This window comes from Ursus americanus, chromosome 9 (assembly GCF_024610735.1).
Source record: "Ursus americanus isolate L20-20 chromosome 9, mUrsAme1.1.p, whole genome shotgun sequence".
In the NCBI taxonomy this organism is placed as follows: Eukaryota; Metazoa; Chordata; class Mammalia; order Carnivora; family Ursidae; genus Ursus; species Ursus americanus.
Window position 1 is genome coordinate 3075034 of NC_142135.1, and position 12610 is coordinate 3087643.

At 43.5% G+C, this 12610-nt stretch overlaps 1 protein-coding gene across 12 annotated transcripts in view; it reads left to right on the forward strand.

Annotated features, from left to right (window-relative positions):
* Positions 1-12610, forward strand: part of PTK2 (protein tyrosine kinase 2) — a 264175-nt gene that overhangs the window by 110625 nt on the left and 140940 nt on the right. For all 12 annotated transcript variants that reach the window (XM_087864579.1, XM_087864566.1, XM_087864570.1 and 9 more), the window contains one exon: positions 4844-4931. In XM_087864579.1, the coding sequence (XP_087720705.1) occupies positions 4844-4931 (88 nt within the window). The remainder of the gene's footprint in view (positions 1-4843; positions 4932-12610) is intronic.

The following is a 12610-nucleotide window of genomic DNA, read 5'->3' on the forward strand; positions in this document are numbered from 1 at the left end:
TGCCTCTGCTCATGCCTTCATTTAAAAGTAAGTCTTTCATTGTAATCCTGCATTGCTGAGATTTAAAGCAGAAAGACAATGAAGAGAGGAGCACTCTGACAGGTTTGGAAGTGATGCCTTTAAAATGAGGACGGACTTTCAGTTTGCTGGTGTTAAACATGTACTGGATGCTTCTGCACCAGATACGAGCAGCAGGGACATAGGTCAGTGTCCGTCCGTTTCCGGTGGGTCTGCGGCCACAGATTGGCTCCAGAGACGCTGGTTGGAGAGCGGTTCTGGTGGGTGTTACGGGTGTTGTTACCACGGTTATGGAACAATCAGTCTGCGAATTTCTTTTGATTCTCAATATGTATCAAAAGTTGGAAGAATAGTTGACAGAAGCCTTGCATACTCTTCACCTCGCTCCCCTAAAATGTTGAAACTTTCATAAACATAGTACGTAATTGAAACCAGGAACTTAACATGGATACAGTGCTATTAACTGATCTACAGATGTTACTCAAATTTCCACAGATGTCCCACTTACCATCCCTTTCCTGGTCTAGGATACCGTGTGGCTGTTCACGGTCTCCTTAAGTCTTCTCTAATCTGGGACAGTTCCTCAGTCTGTCTATGTCCTTCATGAACTTGACACTTCTGAAGAATAGTGGCTGGTTATTTGTACCGTGTCCGGCAGTTGGGGTTGGTCTGGGGTTTTTTTCATGGTTATATTGAGGTTGTGTATTGTTGGCAAGAGTACGACAGCCAGGCTGTTGAAGCCATCACAGCACAGCTTATTGGGAAGTCTGTGATGATGAGGCGACTCCTTTTTACAGGTGATTTGCACTTGGATCACTTGGTTTAAGGTGCCGGCCAGGTTTCTCCACTGTGAAGTTACTGTTTTCTCTTTTGTAACTAGAAGTACGTGCTGGGGGATATATTGAGACTATGCAGGTATCCTGTTTCTCATTGATTTTCACCCATTAATCTCAGTACTATTGATGATTCTTTCTTACAGCTATTACTGCTGTAATTTTTGCCTAACGATGAATTTCAATCTCCATCCTTCTTTGAGGATTTTTAAATGGAAGTCTGTTGTAAGAAAGATTGTCCAATACCACATTATTTGCAGGACCCATCAAGAAACAACAATATCTGTGTTGTTTCTGGAAATTGTGGTTTATTTCACTACACACAGACTGGCTAGCTGACCCTTCTCAGTATCAAGGTTAACAGATTCTTTGTCCAAACACTTCCTACTCCACCTCGCCATTAGTTGATTAGCTTATGGGTATCTTGGTGCTCATTGTTGGTGGTAAGACTGAGGAGGTTAGTGTCAGTGGCCTTAATAGGAAGTTATTTCTTAGAAGAAGCAAAAGGATGATGTATTTGGGGCCTGTTATATTTAGCTGCTATGCAGAAATCCATGGAATGGCAGACAGCAGAATAGTGGAAATGTGTCTCAGGATGCAGCCAGGCTCTTAGAATGGTACGGAAGGGTAAGGAGAATGGTAAGTTTCATGGACGAGAGGGGACTGGGGATGTCAGCACTCGTGGGCGAGTAGGCTGTGGGGGTTGGGTGCTGTGGTTTAAGGACTGAGCCAGGGTGATGGAATGCGATTAGATCAGGCAACCTTGGGCAGTTCAGCAGGGCTGTGGGGGGACAGACAAGCCAGACTGTACCGATTGAAGCAGAGACCAGAATCCTTCCCACGATCTGAAGAGCTAGCCTGCCGGCACAAGAGTAAGGTCAGTTCTCTTCCTCTGTTTTTGAGCCATAGGGGCCTTCTCTTAGTTTCATTCTGCTCCGCGGCATTTGTGCATGTACTTGCTGGAGAGGAATCCCTGTCTACCTCTTCCTACTTGTGGGACTTTGGGCTACTTACCTAAAGCCCTGAAGCGTTTTTCCCATCAGTGAAAACAGGGTGAGATACTAACCTGGTCATTACTTCTCAGCCAGGGTACTGTCCTCGCCTTCGGGCCTCCTGCTTCTTCCTCTGGGCCCTGTTGTCTGTCCTACACACTGTCACCTGCCTGGTCTGAGAAATGTACATCCTGTGACGACCCTGCAGTGCTCCGAGCTCCGTAGTCAGGACGTGCAGGGCCCTCTGTGATCTGCCACTTCCCGATCCTACCTCTCCTACTCAGTGCTTGCACTCTGGGCTCGAGCTGCCTTTGCCTTCCCACACATCCTCTAGCCTCAGGGCTGTCACCCATTCTCTTCCAACAGATCAGAACTCTTGTCCCTGCACATGACTGAACGACTCCTTTCCTCCCCTCAGATCTTCATTCAGATGTCACTGAATCAGAGTGTCCTCTGCCAGCTGCCCTGTGTGGAATAATGCTTCCTCACTTGTTATTCACCCTTAACTCGCTTATTTGTCTTTGTCACGCTTACTGCCAGCCCACGGATGTTTGTGTATCTGCTGTCTGACTTTCACCACAAATTGTATATAAACTTTTAGAGAGCCGGCACTTTGCCTGCTCTGTTTACTGGTGTCTTCCCAACCCCGGGAGCTGTACCTAGGATGGGGTTGGTGCTGGAATCAGTATTTGTGGAGTGACTACTAGGGTGATAAGTAATCCGTGGAGCCCGCGATTATTGTGTGCCGGTGCGTGTGCTCGGTGTTCTGCGCTCCTGACAACCTTGCGAAGACACCAAGGTGCAGAGAGGCGATGGCAGACCGTGGATGGGCCACGGAGCCAGAGTCCCAGCCCAGGCGGTCCCGGTGCAGAGCCCACGTCCTTCCTGCCTCTGTCAGGGCCATGGCTGACTACAAGGAGGCCGTGGGTCACGTCCTCATCACCATCACTGTCAGGCCCTGAGTAGTCATGATGTGTCCGTTGAGGCCATCGTCAGCATCGTCAGGGTGCTGGCTGGTCACAGCAGGGATGTGCAGCCAGGCTGCCCAGTGTTTGATCCGGAGTCTCTTTCCTTATCATTAAATGAGATGACATTCCTAGCGAAAGCCTCCTGTGTCCTGTCTGACCCCAAGTGTGCAGCCTCAGGACCGACCGCTACTGCTTGCAGAGCACCGTCTCCTAGCCTGCCAAGCGTGGCTCGGGACCGACCGCTGCTGCTTGCAGAACACCGTCTCCTGGCCTGCCAAGCGTGGCTCGGGACCGACCGCTGCTGCTTGCAGAGCACCGTCTCCTGGCCTGCCAAGCGTGGCTCGGGACCAACCACTGCTGCTTGCAGAGCACCGTCTCCTGGCCTGCCAAGTGCGGCTCATAGCACTCTGTTCTCTGATGGCTACGTGGCTTAGGAGAGAGTGCATGTGAAGTGCCTGGTAAGTCCTCGGTTCAAAATGAACTCTGGTGTGCTTCCACAAATGACTGCCCCACATAGAATATTTGCAGTAAATTGTTGACCTGGCTCCGAGTAGATGTAGAAGGGAAACTCATTGTTCGGCAGTTGTGTATTTTGATGAAGATGGACACTTAAAACTCTTAGCAGAACTTGTGTGTGTGTACCTTGCATTTTTTCCACCCTTAACTGAACCAAAAGAATTCTATTTACTACTTTGTTTGCATGTTTTCCTTGTGAGACTATTACATTTTTTTTAAACGTCAGTAATAAAACTTTAGAAAAAATAGATCTTCTTATAACGTTTGGGTAGGCAAATATTTTATAAACAAAACATTAAAAGAATTTCCTAAAAAGGAAACGAATAAATAGGGCTGCATAAAAATTATGAACTTTCTTCCTCAAAAGATAACATTAAAATAAAAAGATTTTTAAAATAAGTTTTGCAAGATACCACCAAGAGAGTGAAAGACAGGTCTTGGAGTGGCAGAAGATAGGAGTCTAACAATGGCCTCGTGCCCTGAATATGTAAGGCATGCCTACAGGTCAGATGGGGGTTGGGGAGGGGGAATGACAACTCTTTAGAAAAAACAGGTGTTTCACAAAAGGAGATTTCCAAAATGGCCAGTCATCAAATGAGGGTGTTCTCAGTCCTCTCTACACTTACTGCCATAAATATCAGTGACCACGGTGAAAGAGAAGTGCTGGGTGGAGGTGGGGGTGGAGAGGATCCAGAACACCCCAGGCTGTTGGGACTTTGGATTGGTGTGGCTTCTTCAGCTCCCAGATAGGTGACATGTGCTCACGCAGGTGTGTGTGTGTGTGTGTGTGTGTGTGTGTGTGTGTGTGTGTGTGTGTGTGAGATACTCCTAGTCCATGTCCATGTGCCCAACAGAAGTGTGTACGTACGTTCACCAAAGGACAGGCACAGAGATACGGAGAGAACATTCTGGTGAAATTTGTTTTGACCACTCTTGAAGTGTGGCTTCCTGAACAATTAAATTATTTTATGCTTAGAGGAAGAAAAAAAGCGTTTATAGTAGTATCCTCGTAATAGCCAAAAAGGCAGGAATAAGTCAGATGGCCCTTAGCAGTGATGTGGTGTTTCATGGAATACAGCATTTCCCAGCTGTGAGTGGCCGTCAGCTACCAGATAGGCTGGATCTCACAAGCATGTCAGTGAACGAACAAAGGCCAGACATGAAAGAGGACGTTCTGTGTCATTCCATGCTCATTGGGTCAGTCCTCGGGGGAAGTGTGGGGAGGTGCCGCCCCTGCCGCATGGTGAACAGTGACTGCTAGGACCGGGTTCCTTCTGGGCTTCTTTCCTGCTCTGTCTCCTTACAGGATCATTGGGCTCTAGACACTGAGGTGCACGTCTTTGTGCTGGAAAGTTTGAAAATTTATGCTTAAAAATTGATTGTATTTTAGCTTATTTTTAAAATAATATTTTGGAGTAGTTGGTTATGCCATACTCAAAATAATGCTGTAATTGTAGACTATGAATTGAGAAAACTACTTATTTCTAATTGTTCTATTTTGTGAATTATTTTTTAGATATGAATTGAGAATTCGTTATTTGCCAAAAGGATTTCTAAACCAGTTTACTGAAGACAAGCCAACTCTGAATTTCTTCTATCAACAGGTATAGGAGGGTGCTTTAATATACTTTTTTCCTTGTGTCTTTGAATCCTACTTACTACATGTTTTATTTTAGAGTTAGATTAAACCTAACATTTGTGAGAATGTATATTTGTCACAGCATGACAGTGAGAGACTTCTAACCAGTGAGAAATTTTGAATTTTTGACACTGTGAATTTTTGTATGCTTGGGCAAATCTTAAAAGATACTTCTTTTATGTGGAGACAGTAAATCCTAAGTGACACAAGCATTGGTTTGTCTTTAATTCAAGTATAATTACCATGCCTGAATATCAGCTAATTGGTCAGATGTAGAATTTGGTGTCAGAGCCAACTGTATTCACGTAATCTCCAGAGTAGTCGGCACAATCGAGGCAGAATTGACTTTTCTTTTACACTGAGTAACTTGCTTTTTACCCCTTCAGATATTAGTTAGGCGATAAACACATGCGGCGTAAATGAACCCACATAATTTTATGGCCAAATACACATTGCTTGTTAGTTTTCATGAAGAGTGCCAAACACAGGTCCGGGGAATAGCTGACATTCGCGCGCACATTCTGCAGTCAAATGCACTTGGTAGTTCTTTGTTTTAATAAAAATATTTATTAAATGTCTGCTGTGGGTCAAGAATGCAGAGGAAATAAATGAGAGAGTCTGCACCCGAACTTCCTCACCTGGGCGAGGAGCTCCTGTGAACAGCTACTTTGCGCTCCGTCCTCTGCTGTCGGGAAGCACAGAGGATGTGGCCGTGCACAGTAGGGTCTGCTAACCCAGTGGACGTTCGTAGCCCAGGTGGCTCTCCTGGAAAGGGTCATGTGAGCAGTCCCCAACTTTGTAGATGAGGAAGAGATGTACTTTAGGAAACACGGTACATTTAAATCTGAGCTAAAAAGTTTTGAGAAGAAACCGGAGAAGAGATAGGGCACACATCATGAAAAAGGAAGGTCGTAGGTTTTCTCCTGCAGAGTAAGGGAAGCTATTTAAGGAATGTAGTTAGTGAATGTCTTGATGAGAACTTTCGTCATCGTGAAATAAGACCACAGTGATGTGACGACAGCATCCGTCCTGGACTGGATGGGTCTTACGAAGGCTGCAAGCAAGTTAGGAGGCTCTCCAGCCATTTAGGCAAGAAATGGGGGAGACAAAGTCTAACTGTGGTAGTAAGCATATTTACTGGGTGGATTTCAGAGGACTGGGAGACTGATCCAAATGGACATGAGAATAAAGAGGTGGATTGCATCAGTGCAGGACCCTAGTGTCAGGAAAGAGAAGAGGTAGGCTAATGTCAGAAGGAAGGCGGTAAGAAGGTAGGTCGTTTTATTTCCCGATGTGAGAAAGCTGGATATTCCTGCTTATAAGATCCAAGCTGTGAGCGCAGGAAGCCAAGGACACTGTTTCCAGATACGGGGTCTGTTTTCTGGTGCCACCGGAAATGTGAAGTGTGAGGCACGTGGCCAGACGGGAACTTGGGAGGTTTACATCAATACAGAGTTGCATGGGGAGGGAGTTGACATTTGGCCCCCAGTGGAAAGAGAAAAGTCACGTTTAGATTCCAGTTGAGATTGCTGGGGGCCCACTCATACCACAGAGATGATTTCCAGTTTTCAAACTGCTCCTTGTATGTGTTTTCCCAGCCCATCCGTAGCCGTCTGATGAACTTTGTGTTTGAGTGAAGGAGGTGACAGGAGAGTTTAGTTAACTGATACGTTTGCCCGGTGTTTCTCTGTCTTGTAGATGACCTTTACCACTACTGGCATAATTTCTTTGAAAAAATCCACCCCCCCCCCGAGGAAATCTGTGACTACTTTAGTGACATGGATTTCTGGAATCCATAATACAGGCCTCATTAGCTCGCAGTGCCTCCCTTTCATAACTCGTGGGCTGACCTCGCAGTCGGCCCCGTTCTTGTTCCTTCCATGCTGCTACCTGCTGCCCTAGTTTTTCCTTTGATGAAACCTTGCTTCTGTCTCTGTACCTCACATGCTGGTGTGGCCCCAGTTTTCTCTTACTCGTAGGACATCTCTCACTACGGCCTGTGTCATTCTGTTGAATGGTCTTTGTAGGATCCGAGAGGTAGGGAGTGCACATATGGTCGTGTGCTCACTGTGTGTGTAACAGCTCTGTGAGCCTCCCCGAGCCTAACTGTCTCATCTACTAAAATAGACAGGGATATTACCCATCCCGATAAGTGAGGTGGAATTGTCCACTATACACCTGCCCCAGTATTATTCGACATTCAGTCTGTAGGCAGCACCAGGCTCCTGAGCATTAGGCATTTACCATCTGCAGATCACGACGGGAGTGTGTGCTGCACCTTCTGGGATGGGACGTATCCCTTTCCTTCCTGTGTGCCTCCACCCTGCCCTCTGCTTTCTCCCGTTCCTGCACTTTCTCTTCTTCAACCTGACCCCTTTTAATCTTTTATAGTTGTGAAGTCATATGGCACATTTTTAGGAAGTCCCGAAAATATTCTCAGACATCACTTAAAGTATCTTTATCCTAAGAATTGTTTTCATTTTGTGTATGATTTTTTTAGTATTTTACCAAGTACTTGTATTTTAAAAGAATTACAAGTGCAGTCATGATACCGCCCTCTGCCCATGTCGATGGCTGATCCATGCCAGTGAACCAGGGACAGGAGACAGAGGAGGGTAAAGGCGTATGCAAACCACAGAGAGGAGGGGGCGAGGGAGGGCTGTGGCTGTCACAACCAATGAGTTGGCAGCTATACTAAGAGCCGTGAGTATATTCATATCTTTCATGTTGGTATGTGGCACTGCTGTCAGTTTGGTATGGAAAAAATAGTGGAATATAGGCAGTTTAATACTCTTAAGAATTCTGCTTGCAGGGGTTTACTCTAAAGAGGTAAGATTTACGTGTGTCTGTAGGAACAGTGCTCATAGGAACAGTGCACTAACAGAAGCGAAATTGAATGCATTGTGTCAGTAAGGTCAGTGAAAGCATTGGTTAAATAAGTTCTGCTGAGCATCCAATGTGTGCGCCCGTCCTGATGAGAGAGGTACAGCTCTGTTCATACACATGGAAGGCGTTACGTTAAATGCTGGTGTTTAAAACAGGCCATGTATAGAACATACGTAATTCCTTTTATGTGGAAAGTTGTATGTATTTTTATTTTTACCCTGATCTAACAAAGTTTTGAAAATAGTATGATTTTTGCATTGCTGCTTTGACAAGTACTTATATATTTATTCGGCTTCTTGTGGTAACCTTCCAGGGCAGAATCTGTCCTGTTGCTCATGTGGAAATTCCAGAACTATTGTAGGTGATCCATATGTTCTCCTGTGCAGGCAGGACCCAGCTTGGGAACGAGCTTAATTCCATCGTTGAAAAATAGGCTAGGAATTCGGAACTTCCTCCTATTTAAACATGCACACGTGTACACACACACACACACACACACACACACACACACGGTATAAATAAAAATGTGGCCCTTCAGCAGCTCTTTATAGCCAAGGTCTATTTAACTATGAATGAAACTGAGATATTTTGTAAGAACTTGAGTGTGGAAATTTTTACTGAGTTCAGGGATAAGTTTTTTAATAGAAGCCTCAGAGTCAAATGACACCCATTCTATAATTTTTAAAATCTTTACTATTTGATGAAAATATGTAAGATGTATACATATATGCATACATATATTTTCACTGAATTCCAAGCTAAATGGATCTATTGTTAAGGGGCCCAGAATTTGAGGACCTTGATTCTTTTTAGTTGTTTAGTTTGGTAACAGCCAATCCATGCATGCTTTTGTGTGGCGTGATACTTAGTACTAGCGTGAGTGCCTGTGATCCTACAGCCCGAATGAAGAGAACACACCTGATGCCCCCTGGTCCTCCGTCCCTGTCACATCCCTCCACTCCCATGCTTTCACTCCATGCAGGCAACCATGGTCCTGTGTGTCCATCATCCCCTTGCTTACTTCCCTTTGCAAGTTGTCCCTTTTTATGAGGAGTGTGTGTTCTGGCCTATGGTAGAAGCTGACCTGAGATCTCCCTGAGCGAGCCTCTGCATTCCCTCAATGGCCTGACTAGGGTTTTGGTATTGTTTTGTTTGTTTGTCACCCAGCTCATAGAAGCATTCCAGACGATTTTTTTTAAAATGTTTTATTCAGCATATTTAGTTGTTTTCACTGAGCAGCCTCATCAGGACATTTGGTCCACTGTGTTGGTAGAAACAGAAGTTATCTTAAGGCGATTTAAACACGTATCACCTTTGGTTCGTTTCTAAAATAATTTTGAATTGTGGTTAGAGACTGTGCTCCATTTGATGCTAGTAGCTCAGACTTTGTTTAGACCTGTTTCAGCACGGCTTGGTCAAAGTTCTGGTTCTGCTGGAGGAGAAAGTGTCTTCTGTGATTGTTGAGCGTGGAGTGTGACGAATAGCCATGAATTCAAGGTTGTTGACAGTGTTGTTCAGGCCTCCCGTGTGGCTAAGATTCTTTTTCCTGCTTCTGGGTACAAGTCAGGCCAGGGAGTGTTTTCTCTCAGAACGCTGATGTTTATTTTTGCTGTTGAGAAGTTGGCTGTCATCCTGTCTTTCTCTCTGGGTGGCTTTAAGACCTTTTCTTTATCTTTTGTGTTCAGCAGTTTTATTACAAACCAGGTGTGGATTTCCACTCATTTTCCCTGCTTGATCTGTGGTGTGCACCCTGTACCTGGGGGCTCATCTCTTTTCATCAGTTGTGGAAATGTCTTGTGATACCAACTCAGAGCTTGGCTCTTCTCCCTTCTTGGTGACTTGGCCTGAGGTCTCCATGTGGGTCCCCATTAGAACTTCTCAGGCTGCCCTCCCTGTGCATCCACTTCCTTCTTCTGTCTCGGCTCTTGGTCCCCCTGGAATCCACGATTCAGGTGAATCTGTCACAGCACTCCTCAGCCATGACCAACTTTGATGTGTAATGCATTTGCTGAGTTTTTATTTAGCATTTTTTTAAGTTTTGTGTCCCTTCCCCCCTTTAAGAAAATCGGCCAGGCCATCATTAATGGCTCTTACAGTTTTCTGATTTTTCTGCCTTTTATTTCTTTACCATTTCATGTAGCGGTAATGTCTCTTCTGAATCTGAATCCTAACATCCGAAATTCTCTTGGGCTTGACATCTGTTGGTGCTGCTTTCCCTGATTCTCGGTCAGTGATATGTTTCCTTGTGTGTTTGTTACAAGCTGTTATTTTGTTGAATTTCACATGCGGGAATCTCTAGGGTCTAGTCTGGGAACTAGTAAACACTCCTGAGTGTTACCTGTTGTGATCTCTATTTTAGAAGAACATGTATTTTTATTATTTTGGCTCTTTTATCAGGGCAGAGATAAAAGAACTATGTTTAGATTCTCTCTCCCACCATTCCGATCCCATGAAACAGAGAGCACTTATAATAAAGTACCTTAATTTTATTATTTTGAAATTTCATCTATGCCCACCATTCATTTTGTCCATTGTTTTGGATGGTGTCATGAAGAAAACAGCATGTCAATGGAAGTATTGAATGTCGGTATCTGGTTGGAGATTGTCTTGTGGACACACGGTTTCATTTAAAGATGTCCTAAATGTGACTACCAACGTGAGATACTGCAAATGATTCACTAAGTGTTTTTGACCCATTTTAGAATATTCTGAGAGCTATTAATCAGCACACTCTAAAAATAACCTAGAATCTTGTTATAACCCTATTCACTGTAGAGTAGAAGTTATAAAACTAAGTTTTGATGTGAAAGCTAATGGCTCATTATAAAGCAAGAAAAGTGTGTCTTACCCAGAAATCAAACTTTTCCTTTGCCATATAACATTTTATTCCTCCTTATCTGCAATCTCATTTGTTAATGGTGTATTTGGTTGGCAATCTTTTGCGAATAACGGTGACCATTAGTTGGGAGAGCCATGCCCACCCATGTTTGGTCGAGAAGTTGTCGTATTAACTAGATTTGTATTGATGCAGAACTTGTATGGAAATCATTTGACACTCGAAATTAAAGCTCTTAGGATGCGTGGGTCAGACACGGGGTTCCCATTGTTTTCTCCTACAAATATTTTAAGATTAAAATGAGTACAGTTGACCATTGAACAATGTGGGGGTGAGGGGTGCTGACCCCATGCACAGTTGTAAATTCATTTATAACTTTTGACTCCCCCAAAACTTAACTACTACTAGCCTAGCATCGATCAGAAGGAAGCTTTACTAAAACATAGTCAGTTAACACATATTTTGTATGTTGTATATATTATATACAATATTCTTACAATAAAGTAAGCTAGAGATAAAAAATGTTATTAAGGAACTCATAAGGAAGAGAAAATACATTTATAGGACTGTACTGTGTTTATCAAAAAATATCCATGCATAAGTGGACCCACACAGTTTGAACACGCGTTGTTCCTGTGTTACCTGTATATCCATCCATCCTGTCCTGAAAATGTTACCTGTAACATAATTATGACTTATTTGACAAAAGGAGTTTCGGTACGAAGTTCAAAGAAGATACCAAAGGCAGAGCTGTAACCTCTGAGGTTATATATATATATATATATATATATATATATATAACCTGAGGAATAGAATCTGAACATGCCTGGGGAAATACTGAGGTATCAGATGTGTGGTTTCTTGTTCCTGTGATTTTTATTTGAGTTTTTTATTTTTACAAGTTTTTATTCAGGTAATTGTATTATCAGAAATTGATTTCTTCATCTGTATTTTCTTGGTTATAAAGCTTTCTGTCATTTAAAACACTTTGAAATGGCAGTTCCAAGTTGAAGAGTCTTTTAACTTTTTATTCTTTTAATACCTGACATTTTCAACATGGGAATTTATCAGCTGTCCTTTTCAAAAAAAAAAAAAAGATAACATAATTATAGGTCTAAGTCTGACTTATTCGAAGGTCTATTTTCTGTACTTATTTGATAGATTGAGTAATGTGCATTTCTTCTTTTTCCACTCCTGTATATTTTTGTTGATTCAAGAAGAACTCATGTTATTGAGGATGTAGGTAAGCCCTGCATAGTTACTGTATTCAGCCCATATTTCTTGGTCATCCTTTTGTATGAAAGACTTTAGAAATGGGAAGGCATTATAAATGCTCCTTCAGCCCGCCTCAGGGACTTTGACAGACTCTCAAATTGGTAGGAGCACTCTGGTCATGGGGACCCCAGAACCAGCCTCAAAGCTCACTCACTGGGAGGATTTACTGAACTTGGGTTGTTTGCAAGTAGGAAGAAAAAACCTCCTGAATGTCAATACAGTACTTGCCACAGAAGGAAGTCCAAATACACCCTGTTTCTTGAAGTAGGACATTGACATCAACATGGACACAGATTAATTTGAAAAAACAAACACCGGGAGCACCTGGTAGCTCCGTTGGTTAAGCTCTGACTCTTGGTTTCAGCTCAGGTCATGATCTCAGGGTTGTAAGATTGAGCCCCGCGTTGGGCTCTGTGCTCAGCAAGAGTCTGCTTGGGAAACTCTCTCTCCCTCTGCCCTTCCCCTGCTCGCACACACACACTCTCTCTCTCTAAAATAAATAAATAAAATCTTTAAAAACAAACCAACCAAACACCAACTCTCAGAGGTCTTTCCCTGGAAGTTGCTTGCTCATGTGCTGTACTTGGGGTCAGCACACAGTATTGTCTGTGGTATAAAGAGAGAGTACAGCACGATATCTCTGGTCA